The following is a 27,797-nucleotide window of genomic DNA, read 5'->3' on the forward strand; positions in this document are numbered from 1 at the left end:
CTGTGTCTCCCTCTCTCTCTGCCCCTCCCCCGTTCATGCTCTGTCTCTCTCTGTCTCAAAAATAAATAAACTTAAAAAAAAAAATCCTATCTCTTGATCTCTTGATGGGGTGCCTGCATGGCTCAGTGCGTTAAGCATCTGACTCTTGGTTTCAGCTCAGGTCATGATCTTGCAGCCCCACATAGGGCTCTGTGCTGACAGTGAGAAGCCTGCTTGGGATTGTCTCTCTCTCCCTCTCTCTCTGTCCCTCCCCCACATTCGTTGTCTCTGTCTCTCTCAAAATAAATAAATAAACTTAAAAAAAAAAAAAAAGAATCCTGTCTCTTGATCCAACTGACCAAATGACAACCTCAACAGTCATTTACATGAACTATGTTAGATGTTTTTTACTTATTATCCATTTAATCTTTTTTTTTTAATTAAAAAAACTTTAACACTTATTTTTGACAGAGAGAGAGACAGAGACAGAGACAGAGCATGAGTGGGGGAGGAGCAGAGCAAGAGGGAGACATAGAATTTGAAGCAGGTTCCAGGCTCTAAGCTGTCAGCACAGGGCCCGACGTGGGGCTCAAACTCATGAACTGTGAGATCATGACCTGAGCCAAAGTCGGACGCTTAACCGACTGAACCACCCAGTCACTCCCTTATGCCTTATGTAAAATCATCTCCATCTTCCACACATCACACGAGGCTAATTGTTGGGGAAATATACCAGCATGTAAATCTCACAGCATTTTCTGTGAGATTATAACCTGTTCAATTTCTCAGGTCTCCTCTGGCTGCTTGTCTTGAGTATCATAAAGGATTCTGTACCTTGGGCCTCAGTTTCCTCATTTTTCAGTTAAAGAGATCATATTAGGAGATTTCTAAAGACATTTTCAGTTCCAAGAAATTAGAGCTCCGTCTTCTGCCGAAGGTGGCCAGTTCTTGAACTTTATACAGGATTCAGAAAATGATTTTCATTGCATCTCCTAAAAACTAAACAGTAGTACAGGGTTGTCTTTCCCTAAGATCACTAACATGAGAGGCTTGCACTGAGGAGGGACATTAGTCACAGAACAGATTCTTATGTATTCAAGTTGATGCCTTTTTTTTTTAAGTTTTATTTAAGTGATCTCTACACCCAATGTGGGGGTCCAACTCAAGAGCCCAAGATCAAAAGTCACATGCTTTTCCGGGGGCCCCTGGGTGGCTCAGTTCGTTAAGCATCCGACTCTTCCCTTTCAGCTTGGGTCACAATCTCACGGTTCATGAGCCTGCTTGAGATTCTCTCTTTCTCCCTCTCTCTCTGCTCCTCCCCTCTCTTTATCAAAATAAATAAATAAATAAATACTTAAAAAAACAAAAAAACAGGGGCGCCTGGGTGGCGCAGTCGGTTAAGCGTCCGACTTCAGCCAGGTCACGATCTCGCGGTCCGTGAGTTCGAGCCCCGCGTCAGGCTCTGGGCTGATGGCTCGGAGCCTGGAGCCTGTTTCCGATTCTGTGTCTCCCTCTCTCTCTGTCCCTCCCCCGTTCATGCTCTGTCTCTCTCTGTCCCAAAAATAAATAAAAAACGTTGAAAAAAAAAAAATTTAAAAAAAAAAAAAAACAAAAAAACAAAAAAACCAGTCATATGCTTTTCTGACCAAGCCAGCCAGGCACCCCCAGGATAATGACTTCTAACTCAGAAAATCTATGTGTACATACCTACGCAAGATATTTGGAAAGGAGGTCGCAAGATGGTTGAACAAACGGCTGGACACAGAAAACAGGGAAACTAAAAAAAAAAAAAAAAGATAACAATAACCTCAGTCTCCAGAGAATGCGAACACTATTTCCTCCATGTGGAATATTCCCCACACTCGTCACCCCATACCTCTATCCTTCCTGCTTATCCCTCTGCATACAGCACAAGCATCAGTTCTGGGAATCTTTACTTTGGTCCCGAGATTAGGTGAGGCCCCCCATACCTCTTGCTCTTTGTTATGTTCATTCCACTCATAACTATATGCTCAGTGTTGATCTTCCTCATTAAGCCCCAAGCCCTGTTAGGGCGAGAGTGTAGTTGTCATATTCATCCGGTGCCTAGCACAGTACCTGGAACCGAGTAGATGCCCAGAGAACATGTATTTGATAAACATCTCTGCAGGTGCCTTCATATCTCAGTGCCATGGAATAATTCTTTCTCTCCCCTGGCGCACAGCGTTGTAACTGAACTTTAAGACGGAAAAGAACGGGGCGCCTGGGTGGCTTGGTCGGTTAAGCGGCCGACTTCGGCTCAGATCATGATCTCACCGTCCGTGGGTTCGAGCCCCGCATCGGGCTCTGTGCTGACAGCTCAGAGCCTGGAGCCTGTTTCAGATTCTGTGTCTCCCTCTCTCTGTGACCTCCCTGTTCATGTTCTGTCTCTGTCTCAAAAATAAATAAACGTTAAAAAAAAAAATTTAAGACGGAAAAGAAGAAACCAGGAATAAGAGAAAACGTGCCCTACTGGTTTTGCCAAAACCGTAATCTGTTACATAAATTGTTAAGGAGGAAAATGCTAGTAGAATGCTGCAAACAGTAATTCCATTCAACGAAAGAGATTAAAAAAAACAAAAAACCAAAAAAAACCCAAACCCATGCATACTCTGAAAACAGTACATCACACAGAACTACAGAGTGAATGCTGTTGGATAGCTAATATTTAAGGAGTATCTTATACCTAGTTTCTGTATTTCTGCAACAAGTGTTAGAAGATAAAAGATGACACTTTTTTTTTCTTAAAAAAATTTTTTTTAACATTTATTTATTTTTGAGAGAGAGAGAGAGAGAGAGAGCGAGCTGGGAAGAGGCAGAGAGAGGAGACACAGAACCCGAAGTAGGCTCCAGGCTCTGAGCTGTCAGCACAGACCCCAATGCGGGGCTTGAACCCACGACGCGTTGAGATCATGACCTGAGCCGAAGTCGGATGCTTAACCGACTGGGCCACCCAGGCGCCCCTCTTAACTTTTTTTTAAAGGTGACATTTTGTAAATGTATATATGCATGTATGACTGAATATGTGCAGAATATTTTGAAAAGATAGACGAGAAACAAAGAACCATCTACACCCACACTTTCTACATGAACTTGACTTTACTATTGCACTGTCTTCGTTAATATGAATTTAGTATTCCAGGAAATACTTGCCCAGAAAATAAAAGTTGCAAATAATTGTGGTGTGTAATTCAGGAACACCCAGAAAAACCATTTTAAACTGCTCAGCTTTTCCATAGGCAGTTGGCAAATGATTAGTCTCTAAGACATTTCAAAACCCTCACCGTGGCTGCGTCTACAGTCCTAAACCATGTTCCTTAACCAATCTTAACGAAACCCCTACATTGAAAGACTCCCGCACTTAAACCAGACCCCAGAACCGCATAAACATCCTGACTTAGCCCTCCCCTCCCAGTCACTACTAAGGTTCTTTCAGGGAGCTAGCATTTAACAAAACTAATAATAGCTACTCTTGAGGAGGGAACTGAGAGAAGAGACGTAGAAGGTGATTTTTTTTTGCACCCTTGAATTTTACATCAGTATGTCTTGCTAATTCCAAAATAAATGATTTTTTTGAAGAAAAGAAGTAAAATCTAAACACGTTCAGCAAGACACCATGTGTACTTTCCTCTCCGGCCAGCAGGTGTCACTTTCTTGCCTAGGTAAAAGCTGCCTCCACCCTTTCTCCTGGATGCGGAAAGAAGGCCGGGGGTTCATAGGACAGCCTCAGTTATGGGACAGAGGACTTAAATGGGCCTGGAAATGTTGATTCCTAGAAAGAAGGGTTCAGGTTCTCTGCTCACAATAATAACTAATATTTATTGAATACATTTTAAAATGGCTTTAAGGTAGAATTAGTACAATTAACCACACATATTTAAAGTGCACAATTATTATCATTTTTTTAACATTTATTTATCTTTTGAGACACAAAGGGAGACAGATTGTGAGCAAGGGAGGGGCAGAGAGAGAGAGGGAGACACGGAATCTGAAGCAGGCTCCAGGCTCCAAGCTGTCAGCACAGAGCCCGACGCGGGGCTTAAACTTACAAACTGTGAGATCATGACCTGAGCTGAAGTCAGATGCTTAACGGACTGAGCCACTCAGGTGTCCCAAAGTGCACAATTCTTAATTAAGCTTTACCACCCTGTGTAGGGCTTGAACTCACAACCCTGAGATCAAGAACTGTGCTCCACCGAATGAACCAGCCAGGTGCCCCTAAAGTGTGCAATTTGATGAAGGTTGATATATGTATGCAATCATAAAAACTATCACTACAATCCAGAGAGTGAACATATCCATCACCCTGAAAAGTTTTCTCATGCTAATTTGTAATCCATCCCTCCTCCAGATAAGTACTTTATATGAATATATTTTTCACCCTCACCACCCCTTTTTAAGTAATGACCAGAGAGAAATCCAGGGGTATATCCTTGAGGGGACCATGCACTGTCTTGCAAGATAGAAGCCTCTACCTCATCTTTCAAAGAGTGCTTTGACCTTGGCAAAGCAATCTGGAAATGGCTGAGAATTCAACTTTCTCTGGAGCTGTTCCTCTTTTTTTTTTTTTTTTTTTTTTTTAACATTTATTTTATTTTTGAGAGAGAGACAGAGCGCGAGCGGGGGAGGGACAGAGAGAGAGGGAGACACAGAATCCGAACCAGGCTCCAGGCTCTGAGCTGTCAGCACAGAGCCCGACGTGGGGCTCAAACTCACCAACTGTGAGATGTGACCTGAGCTGAAGTCTGCACTTAACCAACTGAGCCACCCAGGAGCCCCTGGAGTTGTTCCTCTTGTAACAAAATGTTGAGCCTGGTCTTGAGATTTTCCTGCACTGTGGTTGCAGAAGTTGAGAATTTTTATATCTGGCCAAGAGGCCCCCAGATTTTCATATGTAGCATTTAACTGCTTATTAATCACCCTCAACAGGTGAGAGGGTGTCAGCATACCTCCTTAGTAGAGTTTGGGAGGGGAGGGCTAAGTCGGGATATTTATGTGGTTTGGAGGTCTGGTTTAAGTGGGGGAGTCTTTCAACATAGGGGTTTAAGATTGGTTAAGAATCATGGTTTAGGACTGCAGACACAGCCACGGTGAGGGTTTTGAAATGTCTTAGAGACTAAATAATCATTTGCCAACTGCCTATGGAAAAGCTGAGCAGTGTAAACCTCCTCTCCGAAATATCTATTGCTCCTCATACAAAGCCATCCAATTCCATAGTCCTAATAACAATTTTATTATCTTAATACTATATTGCTAAATATAGTATTAAATATTATTTGAATATTACATTATTAAATATAGCATTAAATTTATTATTTTAATACTATTAAGTATTATTATTATATTATTTTAGTAATAGTATAGCAGTATAGTATTATTTTAATACTATAAAACACTATTATAGTATTATATGTAGGCATATTGTATATACATCAATTAATACATTAATTGCTATTACTTATGATTAATGTCTTAATATATAATCATATTAATATGACATATATAATAATGTATAATTCTGTTCATATGATAGCTAATAAATATATATTATAATGTTATATATATTATAATACATATTACCACACAATATGGTGGTATAATATAATATATATTATATAGTAATATGTAATATATATTTAATATTATAATATAATACTGTAATATTGTAATATATGTTATATTATACCACCATATTATACTATGCTATTTTTTCAAATTTATTTTTTTTGAGAGAGAGAGCACATGAGCAGAAGAGAGGGGCAGAGGGAGAGAGAGAATCCCAAGCACTCTCCATACTGTCAGCACAGAGCCTGATGCACGGCTCAGTCCCATAAACCTTGACATCAAGACCTGAGCCCAAATCAAAAGTCAGAGGCTTAACTGACTGAGCCACCCAGGTGCCCCAAGTCTATCTTAAGGAAAAATCACACAACTAGAAAACTATACCAGCAGATATCATATATATAATAAATGATATGTATAAAACTATTATAAATAAAACTAGTGTGTGTGGGGGGGTGGTATTATTAGGATAGGCAAACACAACAATGAAACAAACAGAACACAGAAATAAACCCTCACCAGTATGGTTACCTAGCTTATGATAAAACCACACACTGCAATGTAGTAAGGAAAGAATGGTCTTTCAGTAGATGGTGAGGAGACAGTTGGATATCCATAAGGGGAAACAATGTAGCTTGTCCCCTACTTCATACCATTTGCAAAAATTAACTCCAAGTGGATTGTATGTCAAATATGAAAGTTGTGGGGGGACACCTGGCTGGCTCAGTTGCAAAATATGTAACTCTTATCTCAAGATTGTAAGCATGAGACCCAAGTGGGGTGTAGAGATTACTTTTAAAAAATTGTGTGTGTGTGTGTGTGTGTGTGTGTGTGAAAGCTGAAACAAGAAAGCTTTTAGATGAAAACATAAGGAAAACACTTTTGTGACCCGGAGCAAAGATTTCTTAAATAGAATATAAGGGGCGCCTGGGTAGCTCAGTCGGTTAAGTGTTCAACTCTTGATTTCGGCTCAGGTCATGATTTCATGGTGGTGAGATTGAGCCCCGTCGTGCTGGGCATGGAGTCTGCTTAAGATTCTCTCTCTCTTCTTGGGGCACCTGGGTGGCTCAGTCGGTTAAGCGTCCAACTTTGGCTTAGGTCATGATCTCACAGTTCATTAGTTTGAGCCCCACGTCTGGCTCTGTGCTGACAGCTTGGAGCCTGGAGCTTGCTTTGGATTCTGTGTCTCCCTCTCTCTCTGTCCCTCCCCCACTCATGCTCTGTCTCTCTCTCAAAAATAAATAAACATTAAAAAAAATTTTTTTTAAAGATTCTCTCACTCTTTTGGGGTGCCTGGGTGGCTCAGTTGGTTAAGCATCCGACTTCGGCTCAGGTCATGATCTCACAGTTGGTGAGTCGGGCTCTGTGCTGACCGCTCAGAGCCTGGAGCTTGCTTCAGATTCTGTGTCTCCCTCTCTCTGTACCTCCCCTGTTTGTGCTCTGTCTCTCTCTCAAAAATAAATAAATATTAACAAAATTAAAAAAAAAAAAAAAAAGATTCTCTCTCTCCTTTTCCCTTGGCCCCTCCCTGGCTCTCACACAAATGTTCTCTCAAAAAAAAAAAAAAAAATTACACATAAGACACATAGTAAAAAATTAAACAACAAAAAAAATGAGAACCTAAAAGCACCCACAGAAACTGTATTAAAATTAAGAACATTTGTTCGCAAAAAGACACTGTTTTAATGAGAACGCAACCCACAGACTGAAAGAAGACATTTGCAGTACATACCTCTAACAAAGGCCTCCGATTTCAGATATATAAAGAATTCCAAAAAGAAAACAACCCAATAGAAAAACAGACAAAAGACTTGAACACTCTGTAAACAAGGACACCTGATATACCCAGCTAGAGTGGCCAGAATCAGAAAGTCAGATTAACAACAACAATCGATGGGGATGTGGAGAAGGAAGAACCTTCATACATGGCTGGCGGGAATACACAAGGGTGTCACCACTCTGGAAAACAGTCAAGCAATTCTTCCAATAATTAAACACAAAGTTACACTATAACCCAGGAATTCCGCTCCTGGGTATGCACCCAAGAGAACTGAAAACATATATCCCCTCAATAACTTGTACCTGAGTGTTTATAGCGGCATTATTCATCATAACAAAAAGGTAGAGACAACCTAAATATCCATGAGTGGACAAATGGATAAACAAAATGTGGTTTAGCCACAGTTGATATCCGACCATATTATCAGGTCATAGAAGTGTTATCTGACCATAAAAAGGAATGAAGTGCTGGTTTATACTACAATATGGATAAATCCTGAAAGTGTTATGCTAAAGGAAAGAAGCCAGTCACAAAAGTTCACATATTGTGATTACATTCATATCAAAGTTCGGAATAAGAAAATCTGTAGAAATAGACACTAGATTCGTGGTTGCTCAGGGCTGGGCAAAGGGTGTAGGGAGCTAAAGGATATGGGGTTTCTTTTAAGATGATGGAAATATTCTCAAGTTGACGGTGGTGATGGTTGCATATATCAGCATATACTAAAAACTATTGAATTATATACTTTCAATGGGTGAATTGTATGATATGTGAATTATATCTCAATAAAGCTGTTTTTAAATTTTTAAAAAAGTGTTTAAAAGTTTATTTATTTTGAGAGAGAGAGAGAGAGAGAGAGAGAATGGGGGAAGGGCGGAGCGAGAGGGAAATAGATATAATCCCAAGCAGGCTCTGCACTGTCAGAGCAGAGCCCAATGTGGGGCTCAGACCCACAAAGCGTGAGATCGTGACCTGATCTGAAATCAACCAACTGACCAGTTGGACACTTAACCAACTGAGCTTCCCAGGCACCCCAATAAAGCTGCTTTTTTACAAAAAGAATATCCACGAGGCCCATAAGCTTTTTTCAAAGTACTCAACTTTATTAGTTATCAAGAAAATACCAATTAAAAACCAATGAAATGACAGTATACGTCTACCACAATGGCTAAAACAAACAAGTCAGGAAATACCAAAATGTTGCCAAAGATGAAGAGTAACTGAAACTTTCATACTCCGCTCTTGAGAGTGTAAGTTGGTCCAAACACTTTGGAAAAGGTTTCAGAGCACCTACTCAAGTAAAACATGTGTTATACCCTATGGCCCTCTATACCCCTAGGTATATATCCAACATAAAGGCATACAATATGTTCACCAAAAGATATGTATTCGAATATTCATAGCAATGCTATTCAAAGTAACAAAACGTGAAACTACGTCATTTCTCAGCAATTGTACAATAGAGAAATAAACTGAGGTATACTTATACAATGGAAAACGATGTCGCAATGAGTATGAATGATCTATAGCTATACAAAATAATATCAATGAATACCTATAAACATTTTGTTAAGGGAAACAAGCCAGCAGCAACCATTTGTATTCTTACATGTTCTTTTTTTTTTTTTTTTAAGTAATCTCCATACCCAATGTGGGGCTCAAACTCACAACCCTGAGATGAAGAGTCACATACATGCTCCATGACTGAGCCAGCCAGGCGCCCCATGTTCTTGTTTTTATATGGGCAAATATAATCTGTGCTTTTAGAAATTGGTGTTGTTTCTATGTTGATTATACTTGAATAAAATGTTTTTAAAAAGCAAAAGCAAAAAGTAAACCATGTATTATTCTCATTGCCTATCCCAAATGTCCAAGGGCCCAAAGTCAAGGACAGATCTATGATGTTGTCAAGCACCCAAACTCCTTTTGTCTCTTCATCTTCAACATACGGCTTTTATTTGCATGGCTGCAAAAGGATGCTTTTCCTCCAGGATCCTCGTCGTTGTTCAAGTCAAGAAGAAGAAAAGGCCAAAAGCTATCCCTTTGTGAGGTTCTGTCATCTCCTTCAGAAGGGATTTATTTCCAGACTTCCAGTTACCTTTTTTTTTTTTTTTTTTTGGCTAGAATTCTGCCACAGAGCCTCCCGAATTGTAAGTAATTCTGAGAAGGTGAGTATTTCAGTTGGGCACATTACAATTATGCTTTTCCTTAGTGAAGAAAAAGAGAATGGATACTGGAGAGGTATTCGACGTGTATACCGTTAGGTTAGAAGCCCTCAAGGATCTTACGTGCTGGTGGGGCAGAGGGGGTATTAACAGAAAAATGTGAACCCAGTTTGATAAGTCCTCAGCGGAAAGTGCTACAGGAGTGGAGAGGAATTCTTGTGGAAGATTCCTGACTAGATTAGAAAACACCTCTCGAAGGCCGTCTTATAGGACCAGTGGAAAACCTCCAGGCAGAAGAGATGGAAAGGCTTTGCAAGCAGCATAAAAAGCATATGTTAAAATGATCAGGGAGGGGCGCCTGGGTGGCTCAGTCGGTTAACATCCAACTTCGGCTCAGGTCACGACCTCGCGGTCCTGTCCGTGAGTTCGAGCCCCGCGTCGGGCTCTGGGCTGATGGCTCAGAGCCTGGAGCCTGCTTCCGGTTCTGTGTCTCCCTCTCTCTCTGCCCCTCCCCCGTTCATGCTCTGTCTCTCTCTGTCTCAAAAATAAACATTTAAAAAAAAAATGATCAGGGAGCATAGTCGAAATAGGGAACTAAATGCAGTTTGGTGTTCCTGGAGAAGTAAGGGTAAGGTTGGAACACCAAAGGCATATCTGGGAAGCAGACACAGGAGGAACTCTGCCTTCTCCTTTTCTGCCTGAAAGCAGGGCGTTAATTTTCTCTTGTGAGACTGTCTCCCCTCCCCTCTCCCATACCAGGAAAGCGATCTTTATCACAGGACACGGAAAGTCAGCATAAACAAGTCTGCATAACAAACCTTACTAAAATAACCTTAATCTTTCACTCCTTTCCCCCTATATTTACCTTCCCACAGTGTTATTGCCCCTAGAAGACCAAAGACCTTTTCCTTTGTTTTGTAACTTCTCTATAACATATTGCCCTTTGTTAAAATGGTAATATGAGCCCCCAGACCTAACTGACTCTTAGGGCTTTTGCTTTCTTCCTGTAAAGTGACCAGGTGCATACAAATAGATCTTTTCTCCTGTTAATTTGTCTTTTGCCAATTTAATTCCCAGTCCCCAGGCACAGAATATAAGAAGTTAGAGGAAAAGTGGGGGGAACCTGGATGGTTCAGTCAAGTTGAGTGTCCGACTTCAGCTCAGGTCAGGTCATGATCTCACGGTTCGTGGGTTCGAGCCCCACATTGGGCTTTGCACTGACGGCACAGAGCTTGCTTCGGATTCTCTGTCTCCCTTTCTCTGCCCCTCCCCTCCCTCAAAAACAAATATTTTTTAAAAATGACATAAGAAGCATTAAAAAAAAAAAGAAGTTAGAGGAAAAGGTTTTCCTCTCTTACAAATTCTACAGTCTAGAGTCTTGGCAGTTTTCCCAGATTCTTCCCGGACTCTTTTGTCTTACATCCAATTAGTCACTGACAATGGTGAGTTTCACCAGACCTCTTTGCTTCTGGAAAACAGGTCAGTTAAGAAATACCCCCATTTTTTTTGTTTTCCAAACCCCCGTCACCTTTTGTGTTCCATCCTGTTCTCGTATATTCCATGAAAAGACCCGTCTCTACACTGGCTCATGACTCCAGTAAGATTGGGGCCCTGTGTTTTCCTACCTCCATAAAACCTCAGTTCGCTTTCCTTTTCTATGAGACATTCTTCGTTAATAAACATGTCCTCTATTGCAATAGCCTGAATAACATCACCTCAGTTGTCTGGTGCATTTTGTCTCTGACATCACTAAGTTCTGATGCGATCTCCCCTGCGGAGTAACTTCTACGTACGCCCCTTCCTCCTAACTCCCGCTGCCAGTTCCCCAGCGCATGTCCAGATTACCACAGCAGTTTCCTAAATGATTTTGAGAACTTCAGCTTCACCCTTCTCTTCTCCATTCTTCAGTCTGATGCTGGAATGATCTTTCTTTCTTCTTCTTCTTCTTCTTTTTTTTTTTTTAAGTGTATTTATTTATTTAAGTAATCTCTACACCCAACGTGGGGCTCAAACCCACAACTCCGAGATCAAGAGCTGCACATGCTCTGACCGGGCCGGCCAGGTGCCTTGCTCTTCTGAAAAAGCAAGTCAGGATCTAACTTCTCTCTACTTTCTCAACTCACTTTTCTTTTTCTTTTTTAATTTATTTTTTAATTATTACTTTTTTTTTTTTTACATTTATTTATTTTTGAGAGGCAGAGAGAGACAGAGCACAAGCAGGGGAGGGGCAGAGAGAGAGGGAGACATAGAATCCAAAGGAGGCTCCAGGCTCTGAGCTGTCAAGCACAGAGCCTGGTGCGGGGCTTGAACCCATGAACCGTGAGACCATGACCTGAGCTGAAGTCAGACGCTCAACCGACTGAGCCACCCAGGCGCCCCTCAACTCACTTTTAAACACACACACACACACACACACACACAATTCATGAGTTGCATTGAACTACTTGGATGAAACACCCATGATTTCTTCTACCTCTTTGTCTTTCATTTGTAGCTCACTTTGCCCAAACTTGCTTCCTCTTTCATTTTCTCATTGTTCATCCAGCTCAGGCATCAACCTGGAAAAGCCATTCTGACCACTTCTTCACTTCAGTCTGGGAAGGTGCCTCTCCTATGTAATCCCATAGCTTTTTGTATTTTCTACCTCTCCCTCTCCTCCCTTCTTTCTCTTTCTTTCTTAAAAATTTTTTAATGTTTATTTTTGAGACAGACAGAGAGAGAGAGAGAGAGAGCACGAGTGGGGGAGGAGCAGAGAGAGAGGGAGACAGAATCAGAAGCAGGCTCCAGGCTCTGAGCTGTCAGCACACAATGCAACACGGGGCTTGAATTCACAGACTGCGAGATCATGATCAACTGAGCCAAAGCTGGATGCTTAGCTTAACCTTAGCTTAACCGACGGAACCACCCAGGTGCCCCACCCCTCTTTCTTTCTTTCTTTCTTTCTTTCTTTCTTTCTTTCTTTCTTTCTTTCTCACACTGTATTGTAACTGTTGATTTATTTATTTTCTCCCTCCACCAGTCTGTGAACAATTTGAGGACAGAAACTTCGTTTTACTTATTTTTGCATTCCCAGAACTGGTAAAGTGCCTGGCATATAATAAATGCATGTATTGAGTCCCTACTATAAGCACTATAATATGACATGTCACTTAATCCTCACAATCGCCTTGCTTCTTAGATATGCAGAAATGTTTACGTTTCTGATTCTGTGTCTCCCTCTCTCTCTGCCCCTCCCACTCACTGTCTCTTTTTCTCAAAAATAAACGTTAAAAAACCTATTTTACATAAAAAAAGAATATTCTTTGCCTTCAATCTGAAGCCCAAAAGATACAATGAATACAGAAACTCTATTCATTTCAAATATTCATTTAAAATACTCTATCCAGATATAACTTCTTTAAAACTTTTTTTTTTAATGTTTATATGTTTTTGAGACAATGCGAGAGACAGAGTGTAAGCAGCGGAGGGGCAGACAGAGGGAGACACAGAATGTGAAGCGGGCTCCAGGCTCTGAGCTGTCAGCCCAGAGTCTGATGCGGGGCTCGAACTCACGAACCGTGAGATCATGACCTGAGCCAAAGTCGGACACCAACTGAGTCACTCAGGCGCCCCCAGATATAACTTCTTAAGTCCTGAGGATCACTATCTCCCTCCATTGCAAAAAGGGGTGGGTTCTGGGAGGAGTCACAGAGCCAAATGTAACAGGGTAGAGGGTTCAGGAGTGGGGGGAGCGTTCATGAGTGCCCTCTTTTCTTTAATTTCCATGATACCTGAGAGGTAAAGCAGGTTTGGGGATGACCTCCTTTGGGTATGTTCCCCATGTTCTCTCACTAGGAGGTCCAGGGCAGAGTCTAGGGTGGGGGAGACAGGAAATGAACAATTTTTGCAAATATGGCCCTGGGCTTATGGAAATATCTCTACATCATGAACTTACTTTCCCCTGGCTCTTCTGGTCAAAATTTACAGTCCAAAGGAGCGAGATCAGAGAGTGAATATCCAGGGTGAAAAGGTGTGGTTGCCTAGATGCTCTTCTCTGTTTAAATACTATTCATCTCTTTCCCCCCCATACCTTTGCCTCCAGACCCGTTTCTAAAACAAAAACATTGCTTCCAGAAACAGTTTACACAAAGATAGGTATCCCTTAGCGGAAGAGGCTGGGGGAATCCTGAAGGAGAAGCGCAGAGATAGGGAATCCTGGCCAGCCACTTCTCTTGTTATCAATTACTATTTTGCCCTGCAGTGACAGCTGGCTGAACACAATCCCTTAATTGGGACTCTCTGACCCCTCCCAGAATGGGCAAGACGATTCTCTGACGTGTCTGGGTCAAAAGGTTTAAAGAGGAAGCCAAAATATGAGTTCTGGTTAAAGGATGATTATTATCTTTCAACAAAACCTTTGGGAGCCATAGCAAGACGCACAGAGTCAAGGACACGGGTTTTCTTTTCAAGGAAAAATATTTTTTTCATCTACTCCCAAAGCGCTAAATTACATCTCCCCTTAGATTTAACCTCTGGAAAGACATTTTTATCTTCCCTGGATCCCCCTCTACTTCCAAATCTTCTCTGGAGAGTCCCCCCCCTGTGGCTAAATCACATCTCTTCCCCCAGGGGTCTTTTCCAGGTAATTCTTCCCTGGGGTGATTATTCCGGAGCCCATCCCCCCGCCCCAACCCTTTATTCCGGCATCTATGCATCTGTGAAGTGGAAGAAAGTAGCTGAGGTTCAAGCCTGCTCAAATGTTACACACTCACTAGTCACTCAGAGAAATCAAATTAGTTGATTGAATGAGTTTTGCTTTAAGAGGCAGAAGAATGTTGTCCAGTAATGTCACATGGGATTAAATTAGTCTCTTTCCAACTTCTATCCTGGGAGAGGAGGGTGGGGCGGGGGGGAAAGAAGACATCATTATACTCAGAAAGTCTTCATGAATGTAAAAGAGTTTTTCCTATCTATTTATTTGTTTAATTGTTTTTTTTTTTAAGTTTCCTCTAGGGGCACCTGGGTGGCTCAGCCGGTTAAGTTTCCGACTTCGGCTCAGGTCATGATCTCATGGTTTGTGAGTTCGAGCCCCGCGTCGGACTCTGGGCTGACAGCTCAGAGCCTGGAGCCTGCTTCGGATTCTGTGTCCCCCTCTCTCTCTGCCCCTCCCCCACTCATGCTCTGTCTCTCTGTCTCAAAAATAAACATTTTTTAAAAATAAATAAATAAATAAATAAATAAATAAATAAATAAAGTTATCTCTACACCCAAGGTGAGTTTAAACTCCCAACCCGGAGATCAAGAGTCACATGCTCTACCAATCGAGCCATCCAGGTGCTCCCCCAGCTTTTTGCTACCTACAAGAAAATCTCCTGAATGTGCAATGAGATTATTAATAGTGTTATCTCAGAGGAGCAGGATCAAATAATCTTTACTTTTCCCTTAGTATTTTTATATAACAAAGATGTAGAATGTAAAAATAATTTAAAAAATTAATCAATTTCAATCAGAAGAAAATCTTGTTTTTAAAAACCACATAGAACCCCTCCCACAAATACCACTATTAACTTTTTCTGGTGTGACCTAAGATTATTATTCTTTCTTTAAGAGTTTAGGACCGGGGTGCCTGGGTGGCTCAGTGGGTTAAGCATCTGACTTCGGCTCAGGTCATGATCTCTCAGTCTGTGAGTTCAAGCCCCATGTCAGGCTCCGTGCTGACAGCTCAGAGCCTGGAGCCTGCTTCAGATTCTGTGTCTCCCTCGCTCTCTGTCCCTAACCCACTCGCATTCTGTCTCTGTATCTCTCAAAAATAAAAATAAACATGAAAAAAATTTAAAAAAAAAAAAAGAGTTTAGGACCAAAAAAAGGGGGTATGTGGCTGGCTCGGTCAGTAGAGCATGTGACTCTTGATCTCAGGGTCGTGAGTCTGAGCCCCACGATGGATGTAAAGCTTACTTCAAGAAGAAAAAAGGATTTAAGATTTAAAAAAAAGAAAAAGAAAAAAGGAAAGCCCACTTTCTATCAAAAACTAGCTCCCCAAAGGTAATAACAGTAACTCAGAAGAAGGTCCCTTAACTTTTGAATACTATCACCCTACCGCAAAAGCTCATCCTTACCTCATTCACAAGGATCAGAGTACTGAATTGTTGCCTGTTCACCTGTAAGATGAAAGGACATATATTATTACATAAGGGCCCTCATGCATTCAAAGAGAAAGTACTTCATAAAAGCTACTGCTTTAACCCTGTTCAGAGGATCCCTAGACGCGATGAGCATATTAGGAGCATATTCCGAATTACGGGAAAGTTCCAAACACTACTGTTGTGATAAATTCTTAATCGCAGCAAAAACATTACGAATAGTCAGGCCTTAAAGAACAAGGGTCCCTCTTGTCCTTTTGGTCTGTGGACCGTCGTAAAACATCGCTAGTGCAGAAGACTTTTAAAAATGACATACAGTTAAAATGCAATGTTTTAGGAGGTCAAATAATGTAATTATATGCTACTTGCTTGGGAAAGAGTATCTGTAAAATTAGGGGAGACAGCATGAAGAGTGAGGTAGAACTACATTGGGAGATACAATAGAGCTCAGCCCTCACCTGGGAGGTAGTAGTCATAGACCGTGATGGTTGCTGGTTTCAGGTTAGTGACCAACATACGTTGGCTGATGGTGAAGGTAAAGGCCTGAGTCTTCTTATTCAGCTGTGGAGAAGAAAGACAAAACATCATATCAAAACTAAAGAGAAAATAACACTCTCTGTAATGCGGAGATTAAAAGACTCTTGTCTTCACCCAAATCTCCTGAAACCCTTCTACCTGTCCCTTCTTGCCCTACGCCAGTCTTCAAGATGTTGGCTTCTGCCGACTTCCTGACTCTTTCTTCTTAGGATCTTACAGCTTCCTGGCCTTCTTGTGACAAAGTCCCCTCCATTCTTGGTCTACTCTAACCCATGGTTCCTCCACTAAACTAATTGAAGTGGCCAAAGGAACAGAATCTTTCTTTTTTTTTAAAAGGCTCTTTGCTTCCTAGTGGTTTTCTCTCTTCCTTCAGGTCTCTGATCAGGTAACATCTCCTCAGAGAGGCCTTTCCTGACCACCTTATTTTAAAATGGTCACATCTTGGCCGACACATTTTTAAATGGCATAGATAGCGGGGAGCCTGGGTGGATTAGTTGGTTAAGTGTCCGACTCTTGATTTCGGCTCAAGTTATGATCTCATGGTTCTTGGGATCGAGCCCCACATCAGGCTCTACGCTGACAGGGCGGAGCTTGCTTGGGGTTCTCTCTCCCTCTCTCTTTGCCCCTACCCCCTCTCAAAATAAATAAATAAACTTAAAAAATAAATGACATAGATGGCTCGCATGATGTATCTGTTAGTACTGCCCTAGAGGTGAATAAGAATATTTTATAGTAAACAACATGGAGGTAGAATTCACTTCGTGGCTTCAGACCCATTCTCCCGGTTCCCTCATCCCTGTGCATGTGACACCAATATATACAGATTAAAAGGGAAGTTGCAAAGCTACATAAGGAATCAAGCTCTTGGGTTCAGTTTCTGAACACCTACCTCTTCCAAGTAAATGTTCAGTACGTCAGTTCCAGATTCAACCTTCTTCACCAGTGGTTGTTGGAGAAGCTAAATAAGAAAGGGGGACAAGAAAACAGACTAAGATCCAGAGCCTTCCCTATCCCGTAGGGTACTATACCAAAGCTCTGTCATGATCAAGGAAACAATATATACTGTGGAAAAGGTAAGACAAAGGAACCAAGATGATTCCAGTTTCCATTTAACACATCTGATGCACTTTTGCAGCCCATTGAAATAATGTAATTATGAGTTGTATATATACATGCATAGATAGATAGATTATAGATAGATAGATAGATAGATAGATAGATAGATAGATAGAAATGAAGATAGATAGATAGAAATGAAGCCCATTTCACCAGCTTTTTAGGGATCATTTATGTCCTTTTAGAGCTTGTTAAATGAAGCAGAAAGAACAGACTTACTAACTGATTGGTGCCCTCCATGGGACTGAACCCAGAAAGCATCTTCACTTCTACAATGGCCATATTGGAAGAGCTGCGACTCCCCACATAACTAAGGGCAGAAAGAGGTGCATCTGTGTCAACCCGTTATTTTCACTCTTAGCAGACTCTGTAGCCCCAACGTGCGCGCGCGCGTACACACACACACACACACACACACACACACCCCTCAGCTTCTATGATCCGGGTGCCCCCCCCCCACCAGCTCAGCTTTTCTCACCTGGTGTGGATAGTAAGCACCAAGGATCGAGGTGAAGCAACTTGCTCACATGTATCCTTTCCCACTTCTACACTAAGACTAAAGGTATCCGCAAGTTTAGGAGGGGGGATGTTGTATTTCAGCACCGACTAGCAGGAGGAAATAGATAACCAAATCAGAGCTGGGAAGAACTTTATTGCACAGCTCAAACTACTCTCTTCACAAATGAGACAGGAGGTTCAACTGGAGGCAAAGACGCCCGCAGGCTCTCCTTCCCAATGTGTGCTGGTTCTTTCTCATGGATCTCTGCTTACCTGCACGTAGACACAGCCCTGGCCCGAGGCCTCCAAGGTATACGCTCCAGGGATATTGGGTAGAGTCTCCTGCTGAAATACCAACCGGTTGGCAGCCTGAATGTTGAAAGCACGCTGGAAATTCTCACTGGATTTCACAGCCAGGTTGACTTCCTCAGATGGCACATAGGCAGTGGTGGCATATTTGGCAAGAGCTTGGAGGGCAACTACAGTATCCTGAAGAAAACGGTGGGGCATATGCTTACATTTTGTGAGCCACTGGAATTAACTTCAAATAACCCGATAACCTACGTGTCTGGTTCACTAGTGTGGATGACGCCTCTTCTAAGTATGTAAGAGCCACGTTCATCGATGCCGGGGAAACCGACATAGAAATCATATCTTGCCTGTCTAGAAAATTGTCATCAAGTTGCTATGACACATCTATAGGTTATCGGGTTCATCTCATATCCGTCTTCAACCAAACCTAGCTTCAGAATGGGCTATAGTTAGAAGCAAGTGGGTAACTGTTCAGTATATATTTTACAGTTTCCTTATTTGGAGAGGAAATAGCAGTAACATAATAGCCCTAAAAATTGCACATTCTTCAAAGTCATTTAGCTGTGTGATGATCTTCTATGGCACAGCTGGAGAGGATATCAGGGTACCCTTCCTTGCGAACTAAGGCTTCTTCGCCGCTGTGCCATGTGACCATCTTTTCTTCACTTGGATAGAAAACAGATAAGCTGCCACCAAGAAGGCAATGCATCAGAACTTTTCCATTCTGCAAATATGATTTATATAAGTGACAACTAGAGGAAAGAAAAAACAGAACGAGATGTCCAGCAAATTGCTATATTTTACTGCTATGAGAATATCTACATGCTCGACACTTTGGACAGTATCTACAGAATAAGGGAACCCCACATCTTCCTATCCCAAAATGAAAAAGAACAGCTGTATTTAGACATCATACTATCGTATAAAAGCCTGGGTGGCTCAGTCGGTTAAGCGTCCGACTTCGGCTCAGGTCATGATCTCACAGCTGGTGGGTTCAAGCCCCGCGTCGGGCTCTGTGCTGACAGCTCCAAGCCTGGAGCCTGCTTCGGATTCTGTGTCTCCCTCTCACTCCCTGCCCCTTCCCCACTTGCACTCTGTCTCTCTGTCTCTTAAAAAAAAAATAAACATTAAAAAAAATTTTTTTTGGAAAAACAGGAAGGCAGGTCACCCACTCTGGGGAAGCTGCGAACAAGTGATTCCTATGCAGTTTGACTATCTACAAACAACTTTCTATCTACTCTCCGCGAACTTGATCCCAAAAGGTCCTTATTGCTCCAATATGTGGAAACAATTCAAGAAACGAGACCTCATCACTGGCTGAAAAACCACTGTGGGTGATATGTGCCTTCTTGTAATAGCTAAGGATTTTATTGAAAAACAATTCTGACATGTATCTGTCACTGAGAGTTCTAAACATTTCACTCACGGCTTTCTGAAATTGTATATCATAATTATTTAGGGCTCAGCAAGAAAGAAGTCCTTCCTGATCTTTGGCCAAGAATTTCCTTGCAGGAAGGAAGGATAGTGCCATATAATTTTTTTATTTAATTTAATTAATTAATTAATTTATTTATTTATTTATTTAGAAAGAGAGAGTCCAATCAGGGGAGGAGCAGAGAGAGAGAGAGAGAGAGAGAGAGAGAGAATCTCAAGCAGGCTCCACGTTCAGTGCAGAGTCCGATGCGGGGCTCAATCTCACGACCGTGGGGTCATGACCTGAGCCAAGATCTAGAGTCAGACACCCAAGTGACTGAGCCACCCAGGTGCCCCAGTGCCATATAATTTTTTTTAAATTTCTATTAAGGCATTACCATATTCAGTTTCAGTGCTCTTAACATCTTTACCAGACACTTCATCAGTTAAAATATATTCTTTTTCCAGGTCTTATTTACATGTTATATCCTCAACGAAACTGGCCCTAATTTCAACGAGTCAGAATACAATCTTTACAAAGACAAGAAATATGTTTTTTTGGTTATTTTGTATGATCAGTGAGTTGGATATGATATGTATTTAATAACATTTGCAGAACAAATGAATTAATGACTACTCTCTTTATAATCATCTAAGACAATTTTTATGATACTATTTGAATATATCATGCGATTTTACATCTTTTTCCCAACTGCCACCAAATTCAAGTTCTCTTTACCCCTAACCTAGACAAATGAAAGAGTGTCCTATCTCTTCAACAAATCCAGTGTCTCTCTCCTCAGAACCATCCCCTACACTAAGTAACAGTAAGTAACAGGTTAATCTTTCTGACACAAAGTTAAAAAATTAATAGCTTCTCAGAATGGGCAAAATCTTGAGTCTGAATACACAAGGGCCTCCATGGTATAAACCTGTCCGAACTTTTTAAACTGAGGTCCCGTTATGCATTGGCTAACCCAGTTTTCCCGACAGTCATTCTATACTTTTGCAAACTGTTGTCTCCGCTCATGCCATTTCTCCTTCCTTGTAATAGCTGTCCCCCCAAATGTTACATATCCTTTTATTTATTTTTTTGTTTGTAAGTAGGTTCGACACCCAACATGGGGCTTGAACTCACGACTCCAAGACCAAGAGTCACATGCTCTACCAACTGAGCCCGTCAGGTGCCCCTGCATATGCTTTTAGATCTACCTCAAATGCTACTCCCCTGAAGACTTTTCTTATCCTTCAAGTTGTTGTAAGCTCTCTTTCCCTTTTGAAGTGCATTATTTTGTATCTTTTGTTTCTTTCTGGTATAACCAAATCCTGCTCTGTAGTTATAGAGCTTTTCCTAACTTTACTTCTAGTTTGTGAATTTTTTTTTTTTTAAGAGTCCAGTGAGGCATTTTATTTGCATGAGCATATTCTATCCCTAGGAAAAGAATTCCCGGGATTTTCCCTCCTGTGTGTTTTCATCCTGCTTCCTCATGGTCCATGATGCCACCTGAGGTTGTCAGTGCCATGAAACCAACTGGCAGGAGGGGAGCAAATTATTCTGCCATTTTTCTAGACCTTTGAGCTGTATATCAAACCTGGGGCTGATCACCCCACACTTGTTTAGCCTCCCCCATCCCCCGTGAGGTTTCCAATAATTTTCCCAGCTCTGTGAGCATCGATGATTTCAAATTTGTCAATGCAACCATGCTTCAGTATCACAGTTAGAAATCAGACGATGACTTTGGAGCACGACCCAATAAGAACCTGGTGTTTGCTTCTCTTTCCAGCATTGTCAGTGCTCTTGAGAGCCTCTGCCAGGACATTCATGTGCACCATTATGGCAGCACGAAAAGATGGCGGAAAGAGCTAGTTTGTGAACTTTTAAAAATAGAAACTGTATATCTTACTAGCTTCCCAATACCTGCAATAGAAGGAAGTATACCTGTAAAATCTTGCTTTTATGTTTCTGACTCCATAATTGGCCTTCTAATCTGTTAATGTATAATATAGCCATAATTATATATGTCCTATTCACCCATAAAACACTGATCTTATAATGTTTCTCTTTATTCCATTATGTTTCATACTCTACAAAGGAAGAGAATTAAGTACATATAGTACTATTTATGTGTTCATATGACCCATCGTTATGAACCCTATATATTTTTCACATGCTTTTCCTCCCTCCCTATAGAATTATTGACCTAGAAGTCAAGGGCAATAGTTTTTGTGTCTTGTTTTTGTTTGTTTGTTGTTTTGTCCTCTCTCCACAGAGGACCTAATACTACCTGATAAGTCGAGGTTGGAGAGTGGGTTATTTACCTGAGTAGAAGAGAAGCCCCCATATGCGTTGCGTTGCTTGGCCAACCAAGCCACTATGGCAGTGGCCTTGGCTATCTCCTTTTGAGTCAGGCTGGCTTTGCTAAGCTGGGCTAATAAGATATATGCTGTAAGTTCCACATCTACAGCCTCAGGCTCAGACCAAGGTCTGGCATCCAGGGACCGAGTAGGCTTTTGGCTCCAGTGAATGGACTCTCCTGTGGAGAAAGAAGCATAATCAGGAAGGTCTTAGAAGGAGATGATTTCCCATATTCAATGTGTAAATGTTACACCTCAGAGCAGAGCAAGCACCAGCCAAAAATTAATCATGAGTTAGAAAAAAAATATTTCTCGGAATCTTCAGGTGTATTGGCCATTATGTTTACACAGGGATGTGTGTGTATACGTGTGTGTGTGTGTGTGTGTGTGTGTGTGTGTGTGTAGAGCCATCCATAATTCCTCAAGGTGAAGCTGAGAGTGTCAACAAATGCCTCCAGCAATCACATGAAAACCACTCTTGTTAATTTATCAATTCTAATGCCAGTGGAGATAGGTAAGTAGAAACTTACAAGAATCTTACGTGTTTGGGGCATGTTTTTGGCGTGTAGAATTTTGTTAATTTTTTAGCCTTTATTTTACCTAATCAACAGTTCAACATCTTAAGAGTAAAAATGACAGGATATGCGTAAGAACTCTGCGAAATCACAGAAAAATGCTAATGAGGGTGAGCAAATAGAATATGAGACTAAATCAGAACTCTAGGACAACCAAGACGACAGATAACTCAAAGAAAGGGATGAGCAAATGGAAATAAAAAGAGCAAAAGCTATGGGAATGCAAGCTGGTGCAGCCACTCTGGAAAACAGGATGGAGCTTCCTCAAAAAAGTAAAAATAGAACTACCTTGGGACCCAGCAATCATACTACTAGGCATTTATCCAAGGGATACAGGGGTGCTGTTTCGAAGGGACACATGCACCCCCATGATTATAGCAGCACTATCCACAATAGCCGAAGAATGGAAAGAGCCCAAATGTCCATCGAGGGATGAATGGATAAAGAAGATGTGGTATTTATATACAATGGAGTATTACTCAGCCATCAAAAAGAATGAAATCTTGCCATTTGCAACCACGTGGGTGGAACTGGAAGGTATTATGCTAAGTGAAATTAGTCAGTCAGAGAAAGACAAAAATCATATGACTTCACTCATATGAGGACTTTGAGACAAAACAGATGAACATAAGGGAAGGGGGGCAAAAATAATAAAAAAAACAGGGAGGGGGACAAAACAGAAGAGACTCATAAATATGGAGAACAAACTGAGGGTTATGGGAGGGGTTGTGGGAAGGGGGAAGGGCTAAATGGGTAAGGGGCACAAAGAAATCTATTCCTAAAATCATTGTTGCACTATATGCTAACTAATTTGGATGTAAATTAAAAAAAAAAATTAATTAAAAAAAAGAAGAGTGAAATCTAGAAGTTTAATTAATTATCCATTTAAAGATAATAAATAAATAGCCCACAGGAGGCAATCTAATTGGAAAAACATAAGAGAAATCATGTGAGCCGGCAATGCAAGATAATGGAGAAGAGATAATCTCATTAAATCAATATACACTGGAACAGGTATGTGCAACCCACTGTCTGAGACACTCATTTCATGACTAGAGTCGTTTATGTACCAGTCAAAAAACTACCCAGAACCCAGGAGAGGACAAGTTAGTAACGACATTCATACAAATGAAGGCCAAGATTAAGCTTTTACCTGGAAGTTTGATTTTAACCCCACAGCTAGATCAATAAAATGCTTGTTAGAACATCAAATAGTATTCCAAATACACCCAAAAGTTTTTAGGGTGCCTGGCTGGCTCAACCGGAAGAGCATGAGACTCTTGATCTCGGGGTCATGGGTTTGAGCCCCACATTGGGTGTAGAGATTATGTACATAAAGTTTTTAAAGGACCTTGAGAAGTCTCTCTTATCCCGTCAACCTCAGTGAACTCATAGCAAAGAATTGTCAAAGATGGGCAAAAGGGGGGATTCTACAACACCAAGGGGTCCTTTGACTAGCTCCCACCGTTTATTTTCTCTTCGTGTTAAAAGTATAACAATGCGGGGCGCCTGGGTGGCGCAGTCGGTTAAGCGTCCGACTTCAGCCAGGTCACGATCTCGCTGTCCGTGAGTTCGAGCCCCGCGTCAGGCTCTGGGCTGATGGCTCAGAGCCTGGAGCCTGTTTCCGATTCTGTGTCTCCCTCTCTCTCTGCCCCTCCCCCGTTCATGCTATGTCTCTCTCTGTCCCAAAAATAAATAAAAAACGTTGAAAAAAAAAAAAAATAAATAAATAAATAAATAAAAGTATAACAATGCCTTTTAAGGACTTCCATGGGCTTTCTTATAAAACCCTCAACAGTGACCTAATGACTTCACACCTTGTGCTAAAAGGAATCCTCTCTAAGACTGAATATATGTGGGACGACGGGGACTAGGAACAATCACAGATAACTCACAGCGCATTTCCACAATTTCGACAAAACACTCCTAACATGGCCAACATACCTGTGATGATAGCCTGCTGGTCTAACTTTTCAAGAAGAGTGTTTCTGATGTCCATCTCCCCAGCCAGAGAGAAAGTATAAGCTAGTAGGGCCTGTGTGTAGAGGCTGCTAGTGGAGGAAACAGAACTCCTGAGGCACCGTAGGCCCCGACTCACCATCGGGTCCTAAAAGGTACAATGAAGAACTGAGTTTATAAGGCATTCCTTTGAAAACGGGAAGTGATAAGGAAGTCATCGTATCCTTTTTTGAGTCTACAAGGGTGAAGGGTAGGTGCAATGTCTCTAGAGGTAGGCATAATAGGAAGGATAGACAGAGGAGGCCCTAGAGACACGCACCTGTATGGTTTTGCTCATCTCCAGCAACGCAGCTGTGATGTATGCAGTCAGGGAAGTCTCATCATCAACGCCACCCTAGAGGACGCAGGGAGACGAGGTCAGGGCCACAGGCAGCACAGCGCGTTGTATGACTCGTGCGCAGATTGCAAAAAAGTATCCCCTCTGAATGGGTGTATTATTTAAACAAGCATACAGACAATCACAGGGGAGGGGATATGGAGAAAAATCTCTTATTCTCGGGTTCTTCCTGAATCTGAGCCTCCTCAAACAGACATCCTCTCAAGAAGCAGAAGGCCCCGGGGGCGCCTGGGTGGCTCAGTTGGTTAGCGTCTGACTCTTGATTTCAGCTCAGATCACGAGCTCACGGACCAAACCCCAAGTCTGGGCCGACAGCTTGGGATTTTCTCTCTCCCCATCTCTCTGCACCACCCCCTCCCCTTCGTGCTCACTCTCTGCCTCAAAATAAAGAAAATAAATTAAAAAAAAAAAAAAAAAAAAACGTCCAGCCTCTTCTCCGGGGGGAGATCAGATGGCACCCACCCCGTTTAATGCCTTTCACAGAAAGATATTAGCAAGTTTTTAAAAATAGCTAATCACAATTGTTATCCTCATTCGGGAGATAAGAAAATAAACCCTTAAAAGGCTAAATGGCTTGCTGGAGATTACACAGCTAATAAGCAGCAGGAGTTGAACCCAGGGAGTTTAATTATGGAGCTCCTGCACCAAATTACTAAAGCTTGCTACACAGGTGATGGGTTTCTTTTTTTTTAACATTTATTTATTTTTGACACAGAGAGAGACAGAGCATGAACGGGGGAGGGTCAGAGAGAGGGAGACACAGAATCTGAAACAGGCTCCAGGCTGTCAGCACAGAGCCCAACGTGGGGCTCGAACCCACGGACCGTGAGATCATAACCTGAGCCCAAGTTGGCCGCCCAACCGACTGAGCCACCCAGGCGCCCCAGTGATGGGTTTCTTAAGAGCCTGGCTGGGGCTGGTGGGCAGGAAGAGGAAACAGCTCCTCCATCTTGTTCAAGTCAAGCCCTGGCTTGTGCTACTCCCACGTGTATTTCAGTGTATAAGGGGACAGAGATTTGGAGACACTGATAAAATCTGGCATAAGGAATGTACTAGTGAATCCTATACAGAGACTTTTTTTGTTTAACACTCAAAATGTTTTAATTGAGGCCCCAGAATGGCAATGTAAATGATTTCCCTAGCAACATACATACAAATCTTTCCTTCACTGGGTATATTCCGAATGGAACAAATTCTCCTGAAGCATCAACACCTCAGCCTGTGTTTGGGAGGGGTGCAGGCAACGTAGTGAATGGAGTCCAGCGGCTATGGTTCAAAATAGAGTCCTCCCACTCATTACCATTCACCTTGGGCGGTTAACCTAATCTCTGCACCTTCATCTGTAAAATGGGAGTGATAGTGGTATACCGGCACCTAGCTGATTAATTGGCTGTAAACATTAAATAATATCAAATAAACGAAGTGCTTGGAATAGTGCCTGGCACAGAGCGAACCTCTTACAGAAAACACTGGACTGCCTATGGGTCGTCACCAGAGAAAGTGGCTTCGCTTCCGATTCAGGGAGATAGTAAAAGACGCAGCGAACGTCTAGTCCAGTGGTTCTCACGCCTTCGGGAATATCAGAATCACCTCGAGGGCTTGTCAGAAATACAAATATCTGGCCCACACCCTCCAGAGTTTCTCAGAGTAGGCGGGGTAGCAACTGGAATTTGCATTTCTAACAAGTTCTCAGGTGCTGCTGCTGCTGCTGATCTGAGGACCACAGGTTGAGAGCCTTGTGCTAGCACATGTTCTCGTTTTCTACAGACGTGGAAGCTGTGGCTCAGACTGGTTGAGTACATTGACCGGGGTCACCCAGAGCCAGGGCTCAGACCTGAAGAACACTGGCTCCCAGGCCTATGCCCTTTTGATTCTGCTCAGAGGTGCAAGCTCCTCCCAGATGTGGTGATGGGCTGAGAGCCCTGGGGTGGATTTGCACCTTCATAGCTGTGTGTAAGAGCTTTCCCACATTGGCATAGCAGCCGCTGGGGAGCTGGTTTTCCGCCATCCACTTGAGAGCATCCTGGATATTCTTCTCATCAATGAAGATGAATTCCTGAGCTTGGCCAAAGCATTTGGTGACAAACGCTGTCAACCTACGTGGGTAAAGAGAGAAATGTGGCACGAAGGGGGAGATTCCCCAGTGAGGGTGCAACAGTTCTGTCATTTATTCTGGCGTATGGTTCCAGAAAGGGATTGAGGAAACATAATGCCATAGGAGCCTAGAAAAGGGAAGTATTAACGGGTATCAATGGGGACAAGAACGGGGGAGGCACAAGCTCAAGGAGAAGGGTGAGGGGCTTGATCCTACATGAGGCTGAAATAATCAGTATTAAAGGAGTAGAAGACGGATGTAAGAAGGAATGGGGTTAAGGGAAGAGGTAGAGAGGAATAGCTCCACAGGCCCAGAAATTACGCTCTGGGATCCACTGAGAATTGGGCAATATTACCATGTGTTTCCATTTTCATCCTGCTCCCCAAAGGCACTGTATGAGCCATTGCTGTGTTTGTACAGTAGCTCCTTCTGGTACCCTGGGAAGCCAGATATGGGGTTAGATCACAGGACCGACTTCAAAAAAACATGGCTTTCAAGACTTTCAGGGATGTGGGACACTTTGGAGGGAACCTCCCTATATCTTATGAGCCTATCATAGCCCCTAGAGAATGCGTTCAAGAAGAAAAATTGAACCAACTCACCGAGCTCCAGGAAACCCACTGCCCGAGACCTGATTTCCTCAGTCAGCAGCCTTGCCCTCTTCAGATACTGCAAGACGTAGATTATGGGAGCAAACAATACCATGTTCTGTTCCCCACAGCCCCTTGGCATCTGTACCAGATTGTCTAGGTTCTGTAGGGCTGTGCCCATAATGTCTCCTGAGATCCAAAAGAAGAGAGAAAGTGATGGTAGAGAGAAGAAAGAAGCCTTCTGATTTATTGTCATTCATTTAATTTTTTTTTATTTTTTTTTACAGTTTATTAATTTTTGACAGAGAGAGAGAGAGAGAGAGAGAG

General features: G+C 42.1%; 1 protein-coding gene and 1 pseudogene across 3 annotated transcripts in view; both read right to left on the reverse strand.

Annotated features, from left to right (window-relative positions):
- Positions 1–13,861: 13,861 nt before the first annotated feature.
- Positions 13,862–27,797, reverse strand: part of A2ML1 (alpha-2-macroglobulin like 1) — a 45,978-nt gene continuing 32,042 nt past the window's right edge. For 2 of the 3 annotated variants that reach the window (XM_058743767.1, XM_058743765.1), the window contains exons 24-36: positions 27,483–27,659; positions 27,236–27,317; positions 26,725–26,881; positions 24,708–24,782; positions 24,374–24,536; positions 21,819–22,033; positions 18,048–18,263; positions 17,755–17,882; positions 17,496–17,586; positions 17,050–17,118; positions 16,082–16,184; positions 15,600–15,641; positions 13,862–14,369 (exon numbers count right to left, since the gene is read on the reverse strand). In XM_058743767.1, coding sequence (XP_058599750.1) covers positions 15,601–15,641; positions 16,082–16,184; positions 17,050–17,118; positions 17,496–17,586; positions 17,755–17,882; positions 18,048–18,263; positions 21,819–22,033; positions 24,374–24,536; positions 24,708–24,782; positions 26,725–26,881; positions 27,236–27,317; positions 27,483–27,659 — 1,517 coding nt within the window. In that variant the 3' untranslated portion in view covers positions 13,862–14,369; position 15,600. The remainder of the gene's footprint in view (positions 14,370–15,599; positions 15,642–16,081; positions 16,185–17,049; positions 17,119–17,495; positions 17,587–17,754; positions 17,883–18,047; positions 18,264–21,818; positions 22,034–24,373; positions 24,537–24,707; positions 24,783–26,724; positions 26,882–27,235; positions 27,318–27,482; positions 27,660–27,797) is intronic. The other variant, XM_058743766.1, reaches the window with a different exon arrangement.
- LOC131520051 (small ribosomal subunit protein uS8-like) lies at positions 20,511–21,405 on the reverse strand (annotated as a pseudogene).

Source organism: Neofelis nebulosa, chromosome 8 (genome assembly GCF_028018385.1).
Source record: "Neofelis nebulosa isolate mNeoNeb1 chromosome 8, mNeoNeb1.pri, whole genome shotgun sequence".
NCBI lineage: Eukaryota > Metazoa > Chordata > Mammalia > Carnivora > Felidae > Neofelis > Neofelis nebulosa.